The sequence below is a fragment of the Pristis pectinata genome, chromosome 4, assembly GCF_009764475.1.
Source record: "Pristis pectinata isolate sPriPec2 chromosome 4, sPriPec2.1.pri, whole genome shotgun sequence".
Lineage (NCBI taxonomy): Eukaryota > Metazoa > Chordata > Chondrichthyes > Rhinopristiformes > Pristidae > Pristis > Pristis pectinata.
The window spans coordinates 13002317-13026527 of record NC_067408.1 but is presented as its reverse complement, the minus strand read 5'-3'; the positions used below and the strand labels follow the sequence as shown (position 1 = coordinate 13026527).

General features: G+C 42.9%; 1 protein-coding gene across 6 annotated transcripts in view; it reads right to left on the bottom strand.

Annotated features, from left to right (window-relative positions):
• The window catches only part of p4ha2 (procollagen-proline, 2-oxoglutarate 4-dioxygenase (proline 4-hydroxylase), alpha polypeptide 2), a 111679-nt gene that overhangs the window by 61569 nt on the left and 25899 nt on the right, over window positions 1–24211 (bottom strand). For all 6 annotated transcript variants that reach the window (XM_052014048.1, XM_052014050.1, XM_052014047.1 and 3 more), the window contains exons 2-6: window positions 17795–17898; window positions 9480–9576; window positions 8206–8357; window positions 3933–4070; window positions 2780–3019 (exon numbers count right to left, since the gene is read on the bottom strand). In XM_052014048.1, the coding sequence (XP_051870008.1) occupies window positions 2780–3019; window positions 3933–4070; window positions 8206–8357; window positions 9480–9576; window positions 17795–17876 (709 nt within the window). In that variant the 5' untranslated portion in view covers window positions 17877–17898. The remainder of the gene's footprint in view (window positions 1–2779; window positions 3020–3932; window positions 4071–8205; window positions 8358–9479; window positions 9577–17794; window positions 17899–24211) is intronic.

Sequence of the window (24211 nt, the reverse complement as noted above, 5' to 3'; positions counted from 1 at the left end):
TCTACAACCTCGAGAACATTACCCCTACCAGCACTCCCTTCCGTGTCATCAAGACCCCTCTCCTCGGTGAATACCGAAGAGAAGTATTCATTGAGAACTTCTCCCACTTCCGCCACCTCCAGGCACATTCTCCCACCTGTGTCTTTAATCGGACCTACCTTTACCCTAGCCATCCTCCTACCCTTCACGTATGTGAAAAAGGCCTTGGGATTTTCCTTAACCCTACTAGCCAAAGCCTTTTCATGTCCCCTTCTAGCTCTCCTCAGCCTTTTCTTAAGCTCCTTTCTCGCTACTCTATATTCCTCATGGGCCCTGTCTGAACCTTGCTGCTTATACCTTACGTATGCTACCTTCTTCTCTCTAACTAGTCATTCCACCTCTCTCGTCACCCACGGTTCCTTCACCCTGCCATTCCTTCACTGCCTCACCGGGACATATTTATCCCTAACATCCTGCATAAGATCCCTGAACATCGACCACATCTCCATGGTACATTTCCCTTCAAAAAGGACATCCCATTTTACCCTCACAAGTTCTCTCCTTATAGCCTCATAGTTCACCCTTCCCCATTTAAATATCTTCTTGTCCTCTCTGCACCTGTCCCTGTCCATGACAATTTTAAAGGTTACAGAGCAATGGTCACTGTCCCCCATATGCTCACCCACCAATAGATCCTTCACCTGTCCCAGTTCATTTCCTAAAACTAGACCTAGCATGGCATTCCCTCTAGTCGGCCTGTCGACATACTGCGTCAGGAATCCCTCCTGGACACATTTAAGAAATTCCATCCCATCTAAACCTTTGGCACTAAGCAGGTTCCAGTCTATATTTGGGAAGTTGAAGTCTCCCATTATAACAACCCTGTTATTTTTGCTTCTCTCCAAACACTGCCTGCCAATCTGCTCCTCTATATCTCTACCGCTACCGGGGGGCCTATAGAATACTCCTAGTAGAGTAACTGCTCCTTTCTTGTTCCTTAATTCCCCCCATACGGACTCTAGAGATGATCCTTCTACAACATCCATCTTTTCCACAGCCATAACAGTGTCCCTGACCAGTATCACCAGCCCTCCTCCTCTTCTCCCTCCTTCCCTATCCCTCTTAAAACACCGAAAACCAGGAATATTCAATATCCACTCCTCTCCTGACGTCAGCCACGTCTCAGTAATAGCCACAATGTCATAGTCCCCTATACTTATCCAAGCCCTCAGTTCATCTCCCTTATTCTTGACACATCTTGCATTTAAGTAAACACACTTCAGTCCATCTACCTTACTACTTTTATAGCCTGTATTCTGCTTCTCCTTCCCCAAAGCCTCTCTACCTGTTTGATCTAACTTTTCCCCATCCCCTTCTTCCTCTGACCTACTCCTCTGGTTCCCTTCCCCCTCACAAACTAGTTTAAACCCTCCCGAACCACCCAAGCAAACCTAGCCACAAGGATATTGGCCCCCTTCTGGTTCGGGTGTAACCCGTCCTCTCTATACAGGTCCCACCTTCCTGAGATCCCAATGATCCAGAAATCTAAAACCCTCCCTCCTGCACCAACTTCTCAGCCACGCATTTATCTGCCACCTCCTCCTGTTCCTGCCTTCTCAGCCAAACAAATGTTCTTGCAATATTTTGTTTTACGCTTCAAGGTACACTACGAAGAAAATTGGAAAAGTGCACATTATACATATTTTTGAATGCTTCTCACCCCTCCTGAACCCCCAGCCTGGACTCTGCCTGAACTGATTTCCCTTGGTGGAGCACTCAAAGGACAGGCCTTTGACTGTACAAGGCTGCTTCTGTAGCCGCCACTGTGTAAGGTTCCTGTGCCACCAAGCCTGCCAACGAACAACTCATGAGCAAAGCATGTTTGAACAGCTTTGACAGCCTTTTGCTGTTCTGCAGTAATTTTCTGTATGAGAGATATGCAGGCGTAAAATTTGGTCAGTACTCTGGTGCTGCAAATATTTGTAAATTGGTCCTTAACTGCTGGCAGCTCCAGGGCAATGCTGGAGGGTTGGCAGTCATACACAAAATTTTACCAGCCTGTATTGTCTGCTAGAGGGCAATTTTTAGAAGTTGTTGCATTTCTACATTTGTGCATTCAGGTTCCAGACTTCCAATTCAACCTTCCACAGGCAAAGGCACATCCATGATAACATGATCTAATTTTCTATTTCCTCATCCAATATCAAACTTCTCAGTTTACAATGGTCATGAAAAACTAGGAATGTATTGGCAGTCCCATTTGATGGCTTTATAGGTTCACTTCAATTCTCCCTGGACGTGCATATAGAGAGGTGTGGGTAACACAAGTATGATGACAGACACATGTTTTTAATATTACAATAAGAGCCACATCTCACCAGGTGATTGCTGGTTAATGTAATACATTTGAACCTTCAGCACAAATTTCAAGTATTGGTAAAAACAAACAGTACTATATATGCAAGAAGACAAGTGTTGAGTCCGGAAGCACCACTCTATTCTTGCCAATGGATTGTTAGTCTAACACCATCATAACCCTGCTGATGAATTACTAACCCAGTAACACTGCTGTATCCCTGCTACTGGATTAGTCATACAGTTACATTACCACACCCTGCCAATGGATTACTAATCCAGTAACACTACTGTACAATTAACAATGAATTAGTCATACACAAGCACCATCCCACCCTTGCCACTAGATTACTAACCCAATAACACTATTGTATCCTGATATGGGAGTATTAATCCAGTAACACCACAATACCGCAGTGGTTGTGAGAATTATTCTTGCTCTTACCAGCAGCTATCAGCCGTTTCGTCAGCTCAATAGCACGATGCAGGTCCCCCATCTGGTACACAGAGTAGCTGAGGTAGTCCAACGTTTCAGCCTTTGTGACCCCACCCAGCTCCCCTTCCTCCAGCTGTTTGAGGGTTTGTTCCATCCACAGAATCGTGTGGTAGTAGTCACCGTCGTTATAAGCGACCCTCCCCAACTCAAAGCAGTCCTCAACTGTGAGTGACACCAGGTGCTGTACACCTACAAGAGAATGTTGGCAAGTGGAGAGACCAACACCAACAACAATACCAAACTTATGCTAGCGTAACATTTTTAATCTGATAAGATGTAAACAAGATACTTCACAGGAGCATTACCAAGAAAAAAGCAACTTTGAGCCACACAAGGGCAGGCAATTAAAAACTTTGTCAAGAAGGTTGGTTAGAGGAAGGGGAAAGTGGTCAAAAAATTTGCACATGGAATTCCAGAATTAGAGCCTGTATTGTAGAGCATTTAGACTGTAATATGTTAGCTTGCAAGAGAAGGAGTTGTTCCTCAAACTTCAGCTGTGCTTGACTGGAACAGCTGAGGACAGAGAATTAATGATAAGTAATACTCAAGTTTGGGCATACTTGTGATTTGAATGGTGTATTAGGTACAACATACAAGGAGCTGGTGATTTCATTAGTACCCTGCAAAGAAATACAGATCAGATCTTAACCAATTGTGTAGAGTCATTTATATTTCCTCCTTCCCAAACTGTATCAAATGCCACCATCTCTGCCAAAACAACTCCAATTATTGGAAGCTCAACTGATTCAGCATGGGACAGGGTTACAATCAAATGCCATAAAAAAAAGTAAGGCTGTTTATCCCCATCCAGATTAAGTAACCACTGATCCAGTAATATATCGGCATTGAATTTCCCTCGTCTCTCAAAGGAAGTCATTCTTTTCCCAATTGCCAAATTTTGTTGAGATAGAGATCTCATCAATTTTCCTAATTGTTACATCAACCTCTGTGGTACTGTATCAGGCTACCAAGGCGGGCAGTCCTTCACCTCTGTATTAAAGCAGATTTCTAGCTCAAGTCAACTAGATAAAATTCTGTAAAAGATGTGCCATCCATAACATCAACCGGATTATAGTAACTAGGAACCTGATGTTCTAGGTACCTGGCAGTCTGCCCTTGGAAATACTGTCAGAATCCAGCTTGTAGGTGTCCTGCAAACGCATGAGGGCCTTTGCTGCTCCACTCTCATCTTCATCTGTGGGGAAGTGCTGCCGCTGAATTGAGAGATTAGCAATGAAGCCTGCACAGGAATGCAAAAGAAAATGATTAATGAGAGACTCCAAGAATGAACACCAAATGCACAAACAGGATAAAAATGTCTTCTTTAACACAGTGTAGCCCCATTACTTTCAGAACCAGAAGCACTAGAAGTAGTGTTGTCCAGTTATAATGGAAGGTCACAAAAAAAGCAAATAGCGTGAACCATTTTAGGAATACCGAGCCAAACAAAACAAAATAACACAAGAGTCAATCACCAATCTAGGTTAAATTTAATGACCACAGTTAGGTGCCTATATCACCACTTCTGGTCAACATTTCAGAGAATAAAGAACAGATAACTATAACAACATTAAACCAGGCTTGTTCGTTCTTGCTTTTTATTAGGTGACCCTACCCTGATGATACAAGTACACGTGAGCACTGAGCGAGATGGATTGTTTGAACTATAGCCTTTATTCCTGTAAAGCCAAAATGGTCCATTTCAGCTGCATTACTTAAATGCTTGGGATGGTTGGGAGATGTGGGTACAATGTTATGGCAGCAAAGACTTTGTGCTTATGAAACGTGGAGGAAGGAAATACTAACAGCATATAAAATGAACAGAGGTGAATGAGGAGAATTTTGATCCCCCAATAGATTTTTTGATCTGGAACTCACTACCTAATGGAACTGTTAGATGCGTACATGAAGATTATTAATTCACTGAGTGTGAGATTAAATTCGACTGCTCTTTCAAAGTGCTATGAGCAATAAGCAGAATGGGACTAATAGCACCTTCTGCACCACAGCATATCATAAACCAGTACTAAGGTAATCAGCAAACTGAAGCATCCACTCCCTATGCAGATATACAAAACAGTGGGCAAAATAGGCTTATCCCAAAAGACACTCAGGATAGAAAGAAATCAATCTGCGCCCTCTCCACATATAGTGCTTTTGGAAGATTAGTCCATAATGCTGAGTAAAAAGATTAAAAATGAATAATGCCTCACAGAAGTTGTTTTAACCTCTTTTTGTTTTGAAAGGTTATGAAGTTTTATGAATTGATGGCTGAAGAATTTCTGGGCCTCAATGCTATAGGCTCAGTCTTCAGGTTACTATGCAAACCTTCATGAAACTGGAAGAACCACTTTGAAAGCACCTATGTAACGGTACTTTTACACAAGTATCCTCTTCACTGAGAGATGGCCTACAGCTTTCATTGCTGAACCCACCGCTATTAACCAATCTTGAGGGATTTTTCAGCTAAAGCGTACAACCCTGTCACTGCAACATAAAAGTATGTGTTAAGCATACAGCAATATTTATAAAAGAAATACACAATAAATAATAATATCACATCCCTGAAAACATCTACAAACAATGGAGGTCGCATACCATAACATATAGAGTAGAATGAGGCCATTCAGCCCATCAAGTCTGTTCCATCATTCAATCATGGCTGATTTATTCTACCCTCTCGACCCCACTCTCTGCCTTCTCCCCATATCCTTTGATGCCCTTACTAATCAAGAACCTATCAACTTCCACTTTAAATATACCCAATGACTTGGCCTCCACAGTTGTCTGTGGCAATTCCACAGATTCACCACCGTCTGGCTAAAGAAATTCCTCCTTCTCTAAAGGAATGTTCTAAAGGGATGTCCTTCTATTCTGAGGCTGTGCCCGCTGGTCCTGGACTCTCCCACTACTGGAAACATCCTCTCTAAGTCCACTCTATCCAGGCCTTTCAACATTCAGTAGCTTTCAGATGTCCCCTCATCCTTCAAACTCCAGTGAGTACAGGTCCAGAGCCATCAAACGTTTACCCTTTCATTCCCAGGATCATTCTTGTAAACCTCCTCTGGACCCTCTCCAATGCCAGCACATTCTTCCTTAGACATGGGGCCCAAAACTGCTCACAATACTCCAAATGTGGTCTGACCAACGCCTTGTAAAGCCTCAGCATTACATCCTTGCTTTTACTTTCTAGTCCTCTTGAAATGAATGCTCACATTGCATTTGCCTTCCTTACTACTAACTCAACCTGTAAGTTAACCTTTAGGGAATCCTGCATGAGAACTCCCAAGTCCCTTTGCATCTCCGATTTCTGAATTCACTCCCCATTTAGAAAATAGTCCACGCTGTTATTCCTTCTACCACAGTGCATGACAATACATTTCCCTACACTATGTTCCATCTGCCACTTCTTTGACCATTCTCCCAACCTGTCCAAGTCCTGTCCAAGTCCTTCTGCAGACTCCCTGCTTCCTCAGCACTACCTGCCCCTCCACCTATCTTTGTTCCATCCGCAAGCCTGGCCACAAAGCCCTCAATTCCATCATTCAGATCATTAGCATGTAACGTGAAAAGTAATGGACCCAACACTGACCCCTGAAGAATACTACTAGTCACCGGCAGCCAACCAGAAAAGGCCCCCTTTATTCCCACTCTTTGCCTTCTGCCAGTCAGCCAATCTTCTATCCATACTAACACCTTCCCTGTAATACCATGGGCTCCTATCTTGTTTAGCAGCCTCATGTGTGGCACCTTGTCAAAGGCCTTCTGAAAATCCAAGTAAACAACATCCACTGACTCTCCTTTGTCTTTCCTGCCTATTACTTCCTCAAAGAATTCCAACAGATTTGTCAGGCAAGATCTTCTCCTAAGGAAACCATGCTGACTTCGGCCTACTTTATCATGTGCTTCCAAGTACTCCAAAACTTCATCCTTAATAATGGACTCCAACATCTTACCAACCACTGAAGTCAGGCTAACTGGCCTATAATTTCCTGTCTTTTGCCTCCCTCCCTTCTTAAAGAGTGGACTGACATTTGTGATTTTCCAGTGCTCTGGAACCATTCCTGAATCTAGCAATTCTTGAAAGATCACTACTAATGCCCCCACAATCTCTTCAGCCACCTACACATGGTGTAGGCCATCCAGTCCAGGTGACTTATCTACCTTCAGACCTTTCAGCTTCCCAAGCACTTTCTCCTTAGTAATAGCGACTACACTTACTTCTGCCCACTGACTCTCTCAAATTTCTGGCATGTTGCTGGTGTCCTCCACAGTGACGAATGACGCAAAATACCTATTCAGTTCATCCACCGTGACCACCAATCCCCAACTATCAGACCACCAATTAAATGAAACTACATGTCCCTCTTACTTTTCAGTGTTAAAAAGCTCAAAATACTTCCCTTCAGATTAAGCTTTTTATAACCGCGTTCTCCCTCTTTCTAAATTACTGCCGTTATATCCCTCCTTGTCTTCTATCTGTTCTATTTTGATACCTTCTTAGTATTCTCTCAGTCAGAATCCAATTGAATCCCTGAATATCAATTGGACATCCAACTGTTCTCTACACAGTATACTGGGAGTTTACGACACAAAAGCTGCCACATCAATTCAAATTCTTGAATTTAAGGACGATTTGGGTCCCAAGGATTGTGTCATTTGATAACAAGCAAAATGCATCATGTGTTTGAGAAATGAGAGGAACATTACACAAGCCCTGATCCAAAACTGAGATCTATTTGAAGACGACAGAGAAGGAAGCCTACAGCAGAGCAAAGGCCAGGAAATTTGAATTCCAGGGCATCAGGTGATCTATTTTAATCAAGTTTCAATCCAAATCTAGAGGAAATGATGAGGAGGCCAATACAAAGGACCTAAGGAAACAGTTTCCAGCACACAGGAAGTGAAAGGGAAAGAGCTCCTATGGGAGTGGCTGGAAGAGAGGATATGGGTGTTAGGAAGGGGAGAGTCTCAAGGCTTCCTTTTGGGACCCCAAAAGGTGTTCACCTGCTTCTGGGTAACAAGGATACCTTCAGAAAACATTTTGTATCGTGGTTACTTAACCATGATCCTGCACAACAGCAGGTTTCACTAGTGACTCCAATCACTGGACATTTGAGTAAAAATTGCATTGTGCACATGTGTAGGTTATGTATGGTTTCTGTTAATTTTGGTTTGTCCTCATCTTGTAACGTGGTGTGCTGTTGCTGCAAAAAGCTGCCGATTTTCTTGGCATTTGTACCTTGTGTATGTATGCCTATGACAGCAATAAATTTGAATTTGAACTAATGCTGAAAAGGTGTGAAATAATCACTGGCCCATTATCCCGATAGATCATATAAAGTCAAATCAAGATAACATTTTCCATTACTTACCATCAGAAGTGTGCTGCAGAACCAAGTTTTCCAGTTTTAGCCAGTCAGTGTTCAACCTCTTCATTAGCTTGTATGCATTTACTGGATGGCCTAGATATCCTTCTGGGTCAGAGGTCGATGTATGTGTCAGCTCATCCAGCTTTTCAGCCCAGCTACAATGTGGCAGGAATTTCCATTATAAGAATGGGAAATAGTAAGACCAGTATAATTGTATCCTCTAAATAATCACAATTTTATTTTTTGCATAGCATAGCAGAACCAGGCTCCCTCTACCTCAGTGTTCTGGAACAGCTATTGACTTCAGTAGCTGTTGAAAGGAGTTGGGGGCATCACAGTGGCACAGCCAGTAGGGCCGCTGCTTCATAGCTCCAGTGAGCCAGGTTTAATCCCAACATTCGGTGCTGTCCGTGTGGAGTTTGCACGTTTACCCTGTGACCACGCGGGTCTCCTTCCACATTCCAAAGACCTGTGGGTTGGTAGGTCAACTGATCACTGTAAATTGCCCCTATAATATAGGTGAGTGGTAGAATCTGGGGTGGGGGAGGCAGAGGATGGGGTTATGTTGATGGGAATAATTACAGGGAGAATTAATAGGGGAATGGGATTGTTTGATGGACCAAATGGTCTCCTAAGTTGTAAAGAAATATGGAAAAGGGTAAAGGATTGGGGAACTGGGGGGGTGGGGGAGGGCACATGGAAGTAAGTGGTGATAGTTAGTCAATGCTATCCCATAAACTGTGCTAACAGGAGTGGACTGAATAGCTTACAAGGTAAGTTGGGCACTGTCAAGGTTACAGCAAAATGAGAGCAATTTGTTTCAATTATAGGAAGAAACGTTTTTACTTAAGATGGATGGCTGTTTGAAACTAGTGTGTGCTTGGCAGAGTGAAAGAAAAATACAGCAGTATTAGGGAACAAAAGGTCTCTCAGGACCTCATGCCAACAGCCAGTGCACCAAGCTTAGGAGAGCATTGCTTGATGCAGGGAAAAAGCTCCATATATGCCACTAGGACAATGTGTTTCCGCTCTATCCTTACATGAGCTACCACAATAAGTTACTTGTGGAAGTGATATAAACTGTAGGTCCGATATGACACCTATTCTCCCACACTCCAGGGGCCTACTGTGATTTCAGGCTCCATCTTCAGTTCTGCTGGAGGTACACAATTGTAATTGGTCTGAATAGGGGATAACTAGCAAAATACAAGAAAGTAAATAACTACATTATCATTACATTTACTGGAATAGGGACCATAGACATTGTCAAGGAGTACCTTTTAATTGCTGATAACTTATTCTCTTCTGCAGTTATATATTCTTTCAGCGATTTCACCAGGTCTTTTTCCGTGTAAATTAAATCTGTCATTTGACCTTAAGGGAAAACAAATTTACTTGTTAAAAAAACATTAGTTGATGAATTTCTATAGCACAACATTTATATTCTTGGCTGTGGACTATCAACGAGAACAAAAAAATCTTGGAGGTCAAGATTTTGTTACAACTGAAAAGTCGAATCTCCAAACTTAGAACATTTTTGGCTCCTTTCCTCTGCACAACCAGAAATCAATTTTGAAGAACGCTTTTCTTCATGTAGAACAATCATGACAACCTGAAATGAAATTACACAGTTCTTTTCATTTGTGACTGCCACATGGTTAATATTCAATGCTGTGCCAAGCATTTTAGGCACCGCTTGCCTTAAGCGGGCAGTTAGAGATCACGTGACTCTAAGATGAAAATGTAATCCGACCACGAAGTCAAGCATGTAGCTTAAGGAAGTGAAAACCAAACCTCTGGGGTACAATTTCCACCTGGGGTGCAATGCAGCCTGGTTTCCACTCAAACTCACTTGCATGCCACCCATCACAATCTGTCATGAACCAGGATAATCAGAAAGCACAACATGCTTTCCCTTTGCAAACCACCTGCAAGCAGTCTGGAGGGTCTGCTTGTTGCCTGCTACTTTAAATTTTTCATCCCACTGTGACTTGTGTCTGTGGCCTCCTGCACTGTCATAACGAGGCCCAACCCAAGTTTGAAGAACAGCACCGCATCTTCTGACTGGGTGCATTGCAGCCTTCTGGACTTGATGCCAAATTGTATAATTCCAGGTAACTCGCTGTCTGTTTTCAAAATCAGAACTGGCCAGTTCTGCTGTCTGTCATTCACCTGTAATATTGGCTCAGTCTTTCTCTCTCCATTAGCACAGCCTGGTCTGCTGGGCAAAGATTTACCTGCACCTCCCCTAATATCATCTACTGCATTTGGTGCTCCAAGTGTGGCCTCTTCTACATTGGTGAGACCAAACGCAGACTAGGTGACTGTTTCGCAGAACACCTGCGCTCTGTCCATAACCGCCTCAGTCACTTCAACTCCCCCTCCCACACTACCACAGATATGTCGGCCTCCTCCACTACCAGGAGAATTCCAAGTACAAACTGGAGGAACAGCACCTCATATTCCGTCTTGGAACCTTGCAGCCTAATGGCATGAATATTGAATTCTCCCACTTTAAGTAATCCCTACACCCCTTCCTTACACTCCCTCCCCACCATACTTCTTCTCTTCCTCCCTTTCCTAGCCTCTCTTTTTTCTACCCCCTTTTTTTTCCCTCTCCTTACTTTTGACCCATCCCCCGGTGGATCTGCTCTCCCCTCCTCGCCCGCACCTGCCCATCACTATCTCTTACCTGCATCTACCTATCACCACCTTGTGCCCACCCTGCCTCCCCTCTTTTGTCCACCTATCACTGCTCTGCTTTTCCCTCCTATATATTGGGCTTTCCCTTTTCCCATCTTCAGTCCTAGGGAAGGGTCCCGACCTGAAGCATTGACCGCCTGCTTTTCTCCATGGATGTTGCCTGGCCTGCTGAGTTCCTCCAGCATCATCGTGTTTTTCATCTAGATTCCAGCATCTGCAGTCCTTTGTTTCTCTAGTTTCTTCAGAAGTATAGACAGATTCTATGGAGGGGAGGCTGTTCTCTGTGATGTGCTGAGCCACATCCATAATTCTCTGCAGTTTCTTGCGGCCCCGGGCAAAGTAGTTGCCATACCAATCCATGATGCATCCAGATAGGAGGCTTTCTATGGTTCATCGATAAAAATTAGTGAGGGTCGAAGGGGACATGCCAAATTTCTTCCTCCTGAGGAAGTAGAGGTGCTGATGAGCTTTCTTGGTCGTGGCATCTACATGGTTGGACTAGGACAGGCTACTGGTGATGTTTACTCCTAGGAACTCTCAACCCTCTCGACCTCAGCACCATTGATGTAAACAGGAGCATGTGCACTTCTCCCCCTTCCTGAAGTCAATGACCAGCTGTTTTGTTTTGCTGACATTAAGGGAAAGGTTGTTGTCATGACATCATGTTACTAAGCTCTCTGTCTCCTTCCTGTTACTCCAACTCATCATTATTTGAGATAAGGCCCAGCACAGTGGTATTATCTGCAAACTTGTCAATGTTACAGCACTAATAGAATTCTGCAGAATTGGAGTTAGACCTACTATTTTACAATGATATTTTGTTTTAAACAAAGTAGCAATCCTGGCAGCTGGGTTTACTCAGCTGAAAATAGGTTTAAAGAGAAAATGACTTCAATTTACAGTTCAAACTGCACATGCAAGTTAACCAATTTCAAACTACTGAAGACAAAAGGGACCACAGATGCTGGAATCTGGAGCAACAAACAGTCTTCTGGAGATACTCAGTGGGTTGAGCAGCATCGGGGGGGGAGGAATTGAGGAATTGTCAACATTTCAGGCTGAAACCGAGCATCAGGAACTACTCAAAGCAACTCAAAAAAATGTACAGAAACCATTTTGCCATTACAATGGAGGACAGACATTTTAAAAAAATACATACAAAACAAAAACTTTGTGACACAAAGATCTAATTTAACTTTTGGAACCTTGTCAAAGGCCTTCAAACAAATGCAATTAGCAGAAACTCTACTGGTAATTAATTTGTTCTCTGGATCCAAGGCCAAATGTGTGTGAGGAGACAGCTTCCAATGCTCACGGTTATGCATAAAGTTCCATGATACTTTGCATGATTTGGACAAAAGTAGTGGATAGCCTGGAGCTCTGGAAGCAGAAGGCTAGCTTTTCTTGTCACATTTGGAGACGCACTCGTTGAGCTGATCCTGCACAATGTCATCAGACATTCTTGACTAGTACAATGGGTTTAAACATTAAGCGACAAATCAGATGGAAAGAACCAGGAAGCTGACTGCTTTTGGAAGTAAAACAAATGAGCTTTTTCTTTTATTATTGAATGTTGGGAGTAACGCCAGCCTGCCAGCCAGACAGATTCTCAGGTCTGTACTTTCGAGTGTGGTTCAGAGGGACCTGCACTGTTCCAGACTGTGTTAAAAACTGTTAAAGAACTGTTAAAAGAGAGGCAAGAGACATAGTAACAGTTGGAGTGGGGGAACCTGTTTGCATGAAATTTCCATTGCCCTTCACTTACAATGCTCTCTGTACTACGTCAGTGCACTGTGTAATGAATTGATCTGAACAATCGGTATGCAAGACAAGTTTTTCACTGTACCTCGGTACAAATGACAATATTAAACCAATACCAAATACATCATCAGCTTTTACTGACTATGCCGACAGAGTCACATTTGGTCATCTGGAGTCAAAGGGAGCGATGTTATCATCTCACATCCTAATCCCATTTTCCATATCAAAGTTTACAGAAACGTAGTGTAGCGGTTTGCGTAACGCTATTACAGTGCCAGCGACCCGGGTTCAATTCCGGCCGCTGTTGGTAAGGAGTTTGTACGTTCTCCCCTTGTCCACGTGGGTTTCCTCCAGTGCTCCGGTTTCCTCCCACATTCCAAAGACGTACAGGTTAGGAAGTTGTGGGCATGCTACGTTGGCGCCAGAAGCGTGACGACACTTGCGGGCTGCCCCCAGCACACTCAATGCAAAAGATGCATTTCACTGTATGTTTCGATGTACACGTGACTAATAAAGATATCCTATAACTTGGGAAGGCCCCCAAGGGATCTTATATCCAGTTATCACAAGCTTGGAAACTGCACAGAAAATTCCCCAATCCCAAAAGAACTTTCAAATACTCCCTGAATGCCAGAGGTTTGACCATATAAAATTATGAGGGGCATAGATAGGGTGAATCTGCAGTCTTTTTCCCAGGGTTGGGGAATCAAGAACTCGAGGGCATAGATTTAAGGTGAGAGGGGAGAGATTTAATAGGAACCTAAGGAGCAACTTTTTCACCCAGAGAGTGGTTTGTGACCTTGCACCTTATTGCACTGCATGTTCTCTGTAGCTGTGATAATTTACTCTGTACTGTTATTGTTTTTACCTGTACTACATCAATGGAATCTGTACTAACTCAATGTAACTGCACTGTGTAATGAATTGACCTGTACAAATTGGTTTGCAAGACAAGTTTTTCACTGCACCACGGTACAAGTGACAATAATAAACCAATACCAATACCCACAGCAGGCAGGATCCACCTTCCAACAATGCCCCACCGTAATGGATGGCGTAGTCACGCAGCAGGTAGTACCACTGCCTCAGAGCCTCGATTCTGATCTCGAGTGCTGTCTGTGTGGAGCTTGCACATTCTTCCTGCGACCGTGTGGGTTTCCCCTGAGTACTCTGTTTCCTTCCATATCTCAAAGATGTGCTGGCTGGTAGGTTAATTGGTTACTGTAAATTATCTCTTGATAGCTGAGCGGTAGGAGAATCAAGCTGGAGTTGATGGGCAGGCGAGAGGGAATAAGTGGGGGAACAGAACAGAGGGGCATGTTCTAAGAGCTAGCATGGTTTCAATGGGTCAAATAGCCTCCTTTGTGTTGTGAGAAATAATGAATGTGCTCCGCAAGTTGCACCACCTCCTCCACAGGTAGCAGCAAAACCACCCCTATTATAGCATCAGATCAGCAAGTGTTTATGCGGGAGATACAGACGAAGATTGGGCCATGTTTTCAGGTGATGTTCAACCATCATTCCAACTCCAAGGTCTGAGATTTCCCCACCACCAGTCACTCTATGGTGCAAATGTCATTCTCCATCGACATGTGGGAATGAGCTCCAAAGCCCAGTCAGCAAGATTGCTCATTCACATGCAGGCCACGGAAGACAAAGAAAATGATTGCTCCCAAATTTTTATGATCCATTTCTTCCCTCGGGGCCCACCCATACATGGAAAGTTTCTAATGATGTAATTTTCCAATCCTACAACAGACTGGAAAGGAACATCAATCATTTTTGGTCTGTGAGATGCCCGGCAAACAGACAATCTGTGCCAAAGTCTGAACAAAATGCCTCAAAAAGGAGACCACTTTTGATCATTTTAAACGTACCAGAAACGGTGAAATTTGAAAGTGGAGCTTTATCAAAACTGAAGGAGTTTCCTAGCATTTTTTAGCAAGAAACAAATATGCAACATAGTCATCAAGTAAAAAAAAACAATCAATTTTCAAATCTTTTTCTAATTAACAGCAGATTTTGAGACACAAAGACGCACCGTTTCCCAGGCAACCTCACTAGACTTTCGGGGAAAAAACCCCTCCAAATCCCGGATATGAATCAGTGTGTACTTAATACCTGCCCAGTAAAGAATAAAGGATCCTAATGAAAAGTAACACAGGTATGGAAAAAGGAATTTAATCGTGATTAGAGAGCACAGAAATTTTATTCAGAGGCACATTTTTGATATTAAACATGGGTCAGCTGGCACCACTCCCAGCTCTGAAGCTGAAAGTTTGCAGTTCAAGATTTACAACATAGGAACAGGCCCTTCAGCCCACCATGTCTGCACCAACCATGATGCCAATCTAACTAATCTCATCTGCCTGCACAATAGCCCATATCCTTCTGTTCCCTGCCTGCTCATGCATCTGTCTAAGTGTCTATAATGTTGCTCTCGTATCTGCTTATACCACCTCCCCAGGCAGTGCATTCCAGGCACCTTCCACTCTGTGTGGAAAAATTTGCCTTGCAAATCTCCTTTAAAAACTCTTTCTCTTGCAGCTTAAACCTATGCCTTCTAGTACATGGCGTTTCCACCCTGGGAAAAAGATAATTTACCTTATCTATGCCTCTCATAATTTTACATACTTCTATCAGGTCACCCCTCAACCTCTGATACTGACAGACCGTTTGTCAGTATCAGAGGTTGAGGGGTGACCTGATAGAAGTTTGTCCAACAACTCCTTATAGCTGATACACTCCAATCCAATCCAATCCTCAAGACGAGCAGAAAATTTAAGGCCGGTGTTCTAGTGCACTATGTGGAACGCCACACTTGGAGACACTGCCTATCAGGTGGATATAAAAAGTGTCCCAATATAGGACAGTGAAAAACAGCAGTGGAGATTTCACTGGTGTCCTGACTGGTGCACAGAATTTACTCTACCATCCATAAAGAAAATAGAATTATCTGGATAATACAACCTGCTGATTCAATTGCAAAATTTTGTTTTGTTTCATTGTTATGCAAATGAAAAATCAACTCCCCCTTACCCCAACCGGAGTTTAAAAATGGCTGTTTCCGAGGATTTCACATCACTGTTACACCTGCAGAGAATTTTATCATTCCCAATATTCTGCATCTTTTGGAACACTGCAGTGGACTTTGGACCATGTTGTCCCAGGAGTGAACATCGTTGGGAATCAGTAAGAATCATGGTGACCACTCAGCAACTGGATTGTTGCAACAACTCAGCTGGTCCACTGATCTTCTGTGGAAATAAAATCTGCCATCTTCACCCTGACTGGCCGTACGTGACCCCCAGCTTAAAGCAATGCAGCCGATTCTTAACTGCCCTCTGAAATGGCATAGTCAGCCATTCAGTTCAAAGGGAAATAGGGGACTGGCAATAAATGCTGACCCAGTCAGCAACGGCCACATCCTGTGAATTAATTAGAAAAGTTATAAAAGGAACAAATTTTCATTAACGGGTGTTCTACCCTAGCTGGAGATTTCATTAACTTGATAGTTTTAATGGCTGTGAAGTAATAGCATTGAAAGTGATCCATTTGTAGTTGCTGCCAGTTATTCTTAAATTAAAAGGGATTCGGGGAAAATCATAACTGTCTAAATAACAAAAGCTCTGGCAGTTTCAACTATTGTTAGGTCTTTGAGAGGATTAGTACTCAGCATCTGAAAGCAGTTTAGAATAAGCTTGCATGTCCTCACATTCTCTGGACTTTTCTTGGCAAACAGCCCCCTGATGAGATTCTGGTCTTCATTTCAGAACTGCTGTAGTAAGCTCTAATTGGGGAGGGAGGGTGTGGGGAGGAGAGAAGAGAAGGAGTTAATTGCCACTTTCTCTAGCACAGAGGGGCAAGGTCGATATGTGTATGCAACTAAACAATCTTATAGCACAAAGTTATTTCGGAGTTTGGTCCAATGTAGTCGGGAATACAACAGATGATCTTCACGGTAGACATTCTTTGGTATCTAGGTCTTGCAGTAGAATAGAATGATACACAAGCATCCTGGTGCCCTGTAAACCCATTTTCTGATGTGAAATGAGTTAATGATGTCCCATTTTGAATGGTTATATCCCACACCAGGTGTCTTGCTATATAAATTTAATGATGTTCAGATGGCCACTTTAAGCAAGCTTTTTACAAGGATGCTGCCAGGACTCGAGGCCCTGAGTTATAGGGAAAGGTTGGGCAGGCTAGGACTTTATTCCTTGGAACGTAGAAAATTGAGGGATGACCTGATAGAGGTGTATAAAATCTTGAGAGGCATAGATAGGGTGAACACGCATAGTCTTTTTCCCAGGAACTAAAAACTAGAGGGCATACATTTAAGGTGAGAGGGGAAAGATTTAAAACTGGAGCTGAGGGAAAACTTCTTCACACAGAGGGTAGTGCATAAATGGAATGAGCTGCCAGAGAAAGTGGTTGCAGCAGGTACAATAGTAACATTCAAAAGACATTTGGATAAGTACATGGATAGGACAGGTTGGGAGGGATATGGGCCAAACATGGGCAAATGGGACTAGCTTGGTGGGCATCATGGTCAGCATGAACAAGTTGGGCTGAAGGGCCTGTTTCCATGCTGTATTACTCTATGACTCTATTAGGCCCCAAGCTTATGGTAGGCAGAGGTATGGTAAGCAGAAACTCTACCCCTCAAGCCACTGAAGATACGGCAAGTACGCCATTTTTCACAATTGTGCCTGAAAGCAAGAGGAGTGGTCAGGTTCTGTCTGGTTCTACAACAGAGCTGTGGGTTCCTGTCAGTCCAAGCTCAGCTCCTGCCTATTCCTCCCTGGTACCTCATCAGTGCTGCTTTTAGTCCACAGGAACTGGATACCAGAGGACCAAATTCAAGATGCTTCTCCAAGAATACCACACAGGGATTCCAGATCCTCTTGAAATCAACAGACGAGGGTGCAAAGCTTGTGCTTTACCCATAAGCAGTGGGTGATCACTAACAAATATAAGCCAACAAAAGTGATGTATTTTAATTGAAACTAGTAGGGATGCAAGTACATCATCTTTGGTTTCAGCCAACAGAAATGTCCAGTAATGTTGCAGGTTAGGAAAACTTTGCTGAATTCCTCAAAAATATGAATATTGCAAGAAGTCTTACCTATGGAAGTGAAGAATTCTGCTTGTGTTTGCCATACATAGCACCAGTTGATCCACAGAAGAGAGAGAGACAAGCACCTCATGTTCAAAGAGTGTAGAAGATTCCTAAAGAATTAAAACACAATATTATTAGGTAATCACTATTCAACTGGCAAAATACCCAGCTATCTCCATATAGATCAAAGTAACATTTGTTTGCATCAGTTGATAATTGTAATTCTGCTAATAAAAAGCTTCACTTCCACCAGAGACTTTTATGTCTCAACAAGTAAACAGTGCCTTGGCCAATACTTAGTGGTTTACCAAAATCCCTATGTCTGATTATTGCTTAGTAGTTTTTGACAGCAATATGTAGAAATTAGTTGTTCCATTTTGCTTACATTACAACAGCAACTACACTTGAAAAGTGCACGTGAAACATGTTGGGATGTCTCAGGATCAGAGGAAACTAAACTAGGTAGCCTCCAAAATCCTTAGTGCATTTCCCACCTTGCTGTGGAGTTAGAGGTGAAAACTGCTTTGGAACAATTTTGGCCACACTTCTGGGTGTCTAATTTCCGAGTATCCAGAAATTTGCACCCAAGGGATTTTTATCTGCTTTTGCTTGTTTGTTTTCGGCATAAAACTTCCCTAAATTACATCAACAAGTCAAAAAATTGTCTGCAAGGAGATTTCCTCACCATATCAACAATGAAGTCTTAAAATTAATCCCAAATGTAGACATCTACTCAAAGGAACCATGGGAACAAGATTAGGTTAGCATCTCAAACCCATTCGGTTGGTCTGGAGAACAATAATTCTTACTTACTCACAGGGCAATGAGATTTTACCAATAATTTACAAGCAAGAAAACAGCTGGTACAGGAAATCGGAAATTTAAAGAAGAAATGCTGAAACACACAGCAGGTCAAGCAGCATCTATGGGGAGAGGAGCACAATTAACATTTCAGGTTGATGACCTTTCATCAGAACTCTGTTTCTCTCTCCACAGAATATTTTCAGCATTTTGAGTTTTTAGCTCAGGTTCTGTCAGTCTGTTCCTCCTGAAACCAGGCTATGCATTCTTTGTCCCATTTGAAATAGACAACCTTCTGTGACTTCCAATCCAACCTCACATCTTGTCTGCTTTGCCCATGAAGGTCAAGTTCTCTCTCAGCTTCCTGGCCTTGGGACTATTCCAGGCTGCCAGTTCTGATCTCATCCATATCTTATTATCTATGGATCACTGCTGCATTAGTGAGTTTCCCCAAACGCAAGTACAGGGAAACTTATCCCCCTTTCTTTCGGTTCACAGGTAGAGCAGAGTGATCGCACATAGTTCCCCAAAAATGCATGTCCTTCAGAGACACCCCTAGAAATATCCAGTCAGAAGCACCTTTCTGAAGCCCTGGAGGTCTCTGTGACCTTCTTGCACAAGGAACATGCTTTCCCTGTGTACTGATCTTTATCAACCTATCAAAGTTCCTCAGACTTTCTGGGAGCACTCTCCTACCATTATCCTTCTATCAATGGAATATCTATTCATTCAGTAGCGACAGGCTCTAGTGGCTGGAAGACTGGTATGACCTTTTAATAGCTGGCTGCAGAGATTTCACCTGTTATACTAAATGCCAAAATGACAAGAACTTGCAACAAATCAATATGAAACACTGATGAAATGGGTAAAACCCAACATCAGAGAAACAAAGGACTGCAGATGCTGGAATCTAGATGAAAAAACAACAAGATGCTGGAGGAACTCAGCAGGTCAGGCAGCATCTGTGGAGAAAAACAGAGTCCATGTTTTGGGTCAGGACCCTTCTGCAGGACTGAAGATAGGGAAAAGGGAAGCCCAATATATAAGAGGGGAAAAACAGAGCAGTGATAGGTGGACAGAAGAGGGGAGGCAGGGTGGGCACAAGGTAGTAATAGGTAGGTTCAGGCAAGAGATAATGATAGGCAGATGAGGGGGAGGAGGGGAGAGCAGAGCCACCGGGGGTGGGTCAAAGGTATGGAGGCAGGGGCATGGGGGAGGAGGGGAGGAGAGGAAAAGGAGAGAGAAAAAAAATGGCAAGGAGAAAAAGAGGGAGAGGTTAGGAAAGAGAAGAAGAGATGGGGGGGTGGGGGAAGTGGTTTGGGGGAGGTTGGTTTACTTAAAGTGGGAGGAGGATTCAATGTTCATGCCATTAGGCTGTAAGGTCCCAAGAGGGAAAATGAGGTGTTGTTCCTCCAGTTTGCACTTGGAATTCTCCTGGCAGTGGAGGAGGCTGAGGACTGACATCTCAGTGATGGAGTGGGAGGGGGAGTTGAAGTGACTGGCAATGGGGAGATGCAGATCGCGGTTACGGACAGAGCGTAGTTGTTTTACGAAACAGTCACCTAGTCTGCATTTAGTCTCACCAATGTAGAGGAGGCCGCACTTGGAGCACGAAATGCAGTAGATGATATTAGGGGAGGTGCAGGTAAATCTTTGCCTCACCAGAAAGGACAGTTTGGGTCCCTGGATGGAGGTGGTGTAGGGGCAGGTGTTACACCTATGGCGGGGGCCATGGAAAGTCCCCGGGGTGGGAGTGGGGATAGGTGGGGAGGGAGGAGTGAACTAGGGAGCTGCGGAGAGAGTGATCCCTGCAAAAGGCTGAAAGGGGTGGGGAATATGCTTGGTGGTGGGGTCCCGTTGGAGATGGCGGAATTGGTGGAGAATGATGTGTTGGATACGTAGGCTGGTGGGATGAAATGTGAGGACAAGGGGGACCCTATCCCTGTTGAGTTTGGGAGGGGTGCATGTGTAATCAAGGTAGCTGTGGGCATCAGTGGGTTATTAGAAGATATCGGTAGATAAAGAAACTCCTGAGATGGAGGTGGAGAGATTGAGAAAGATTTTTTCCCCTATAAATTGGGATATCCCTTTTCCCATCTTCAGTCCTGAGGAAGGGTCCTGACCCGAAACGTTGACCATCTGTTTTTCTCCACGGATTCTGCCTGATCTGCCTCTCAGTTCCTCCAGCATCTTGTTGTTTATTTATCTAAAACCCAACATCATCTTTTGGCCAGGCTGAACCATGTTTTCCAATATTGTGTTACAGGGGAACAGAAAGCACTGTGATAAAGAAGATTGCACACAATTTGGACTCAATTACTGCTGCACTGAAACACGTTGAGATTCCAAAAGTCAAGAGTTAGAAAAACAGCTGCATGTTTCTTACTGATTTTTTTGGCACTTCCCATCTTAGAAAAGAACACAACAGAAACATATTCCATGTGGAACGCCCAGAGAGGACAAAGTAACCCAAAGTCATTAAATGCATTCACAATTTAATGCATCCAATATTCCTGGAAATCAGTTGGCCCCTTGCTGTATTAGGAACCTGTCAAAGGAAGTGTGATTTAAAGGATCTGTCTTGTGATGTTGTAGCTTCATCTCCAATCTGTGCTTCCTTTAGTGTAAATGGATAGTCATTCCTTGAAATGTTAATGTAAAGCAGTGTTCCCCAATCAGTACTTGCATCTACTTTTCAAACAGAAGTTTGTTAAGGGAAGAGAAAAAACCTTTAAATTTCACCAGAGCACTAAATTTATATTTACAAAGCAAGCGAGTGAATGAGATGGAATGTATCGTGAACCTGAAGAAACACCCTTGATTGCATTTGTAATGAACAGCATAGAGAGTTGGTGCTATGTTGACTTCAAGACCCTGCTCTAACACTGGTTCGTTAAGGAAATAACCTTGGAGACTTCAGAGAGGCTTGATGCACATTAATTGTACCCATCACTAATCTTGCGCTATGGAATATAAATTGCAGAACATCAACAAACCAGCCATAAAATAACAGTAACCCAATTACAAAACAATAAAACCCACATATCCAAAGAAATACTTGCAGCACTGAGTTTAGAATTTGCAAACCACATTTTTTTTTCCTTTGCAAAATATGTCAATATTGGAGAAGTCAGAATTTAGTCCTTATCAACCTCATGATTACAGCGCTGGTGGAAAGAATGTTGAATGCTAGTTAATGTTCAATTACACACTCAAGTCGGTAGTAACATTCAAGTATCTATATTTCTAGATCCTCTGAGACTCCCTCGTCAAGGAGCAGGAATGTAAAAGAATTGTAATGGCAATAATGTAATTACTCATATTCATTGAAAGAAACAGCACAGAAAAAGGCACTTCAGCCACGGAATCTGCTCCGACAACCAACGCACTTACATTAATCCCACATTCTCATCAACTCCTCTTAGATTCTACCACTCACCTGCAGACAGGGGTAATTTACAATGGCCAATTTACCTACCAAACTGCATGATTTTGGGATGTGGGAGGAAAGAGAAGCACCAAGAGGAAACCCACATGGTCAAAAGGGAGAGTGTGCAAACTCCACACTGACAGCACCCATAGTCAGGATTGAACCTGGGTTGCTAGTGTTGTGAGACAGTGGCTCTACTAGCAAGATCCTATCAGGGATCTTGCAGTAAAGTGACACAAATAGTCTCTCACCGTCATTTTAAATCCACCATGCACCACATTTTTTGTTCAGGGCAAGTAATGCAGTTAAATGACAATATCCAAACTCTGCTGTTCAAGTTGCGTTGAGTCTTTCTCACTTCCTAACTGCATTCAATGGTGTGAAGTTGTAATATATTTAGAAGAGCAAAATCTCGCCTTACCATCTCGCTTTACTCTACAATGCTACTGTTGTTAATTACTCTGTCAATCTCTCTCTCTGGTGCTGAAAATATCATGTCTGAAGAATCCCATTCTTTCTGGAAGTAATTATTTTAAATATTCATAAAGCACTTCATTTTTTCCTCTCTTCCTTTATTCAAATTCTTTCGCTATTATTTTGATCTGTACCCAACTTGATCTTGAATTCATCCAATCCATTTTGCACTTTTTTACTCAGTTCTTGCTCTGTTAAAATTAACTACTATGGCACCTTCTGGCTCCATACTGGGAAGAAGGATTTTGCTACCAGATAACGAAGAACAATATAAACAACTACCAGTCTAAGTTATACGGAGATTTCATTTTATTTGCAGGTAGTTTTGATAACACTGGCAATGGTTGAGTTGTTGTTGGTTCAAGTTGTTGGTTCAACTGATTCAACATTTGCAGGATTCACTACATTCTTAATTTCATAAAATAGCTCACTGAATGAATTTCACCCTGTGTGTGCAAAACAGGTGCTCCATTTGGTCTTAATGTCCAAATGCAATGTTCCCACACTCACACCCTCACCCAAAATGACCTTTTCTCTTTAGCTTCCCCTCAATTTTTCAGCATCTATTTTATAATCAAGAGAGACAAACTCAGAGGAAGCAAAGACATACTTTTCTTTACTCAACCATACTCGGCTTCTGGGAATTGAGGCACACCTTCTAGATTCTCCTTCCGTTTCTGATGCACACTAAGACGCCATCCAGATAACCCATGACAGCTGGCAGACCTTGCATCAGACTATCCACGACTATCCGCAACAAAACCAATTCTCAACTTTGACATCATCGCTTCATTTCCTGCTCACAAAATCACTGATAGAGCTATACCAGTGTCAAGTTCCATTGACACTCTCCTTCCATCAATGTATACTGACATGTGGAAAGGTTCAGTACAATTCTGACTCAGTGCAGCCAGTCTACACAATCCTTCCAGGTCACAACCTTCTGCACCAAGTTCACGTTTGTAATTCCCCAATTCAGCTTCACAATACCAGGTTGCCTGAACTTGCAAAGGTCTTGCTTCAATTTCACGCAAACTTTCAATGGATGCTCCTTGATGCACTGCTATGCACAGCCTCCGTTCCTGCATTTAGCAGCTGAATGTGGCATGGAGCAACAATGAAAATATCTGTGCTTGGATAGTCCTTCCCTTCTCATGAAGATGCTGTAGAACAAGGCCCCAACTTGTTAACAGCTTTTTGGCTGGAGGTGTTGCAAATCCTTTATTTAGTTGATCACTGTCCCATTGACTAGGCAATGTAAAATTTTCTCCATTTCTCTATCTCCTCAGATGCTGCCACACCTACTGTGTATTTCCAGCACTGTTTTATTTCAGATTTCTAAATGAGACATTTCTGGCCTTCTTGAGTTAAGAAAATGCCTGATTTAAGTTCAGTTTCCTTTTGGAGGGCAGCATCCTTTTCGGTCCAATTCCACAAGCTGTGGGGTCTGGCAATATCCCCTTCAAACCTGCACCACACTTGCAACATTCAACCTGTTTCCAACTATTAAACTTTCGGGCTGGGCAGAGGGCATTTCCGAACTTCAATGGTTTAACCAGTTCCTCAAGTGTCTGGCTGGATCTGTGCCTGTCTGGATCTGTGTCTACAGGCATAATCAAGTTTATGCCTGCAGGCATAGGCAAAATAGAGTTCCTCCCTGCTACAGTGCAATTTGCAGTGGAAATGGAAGTCCATTCTTCCCACATGTTCAATCTAGG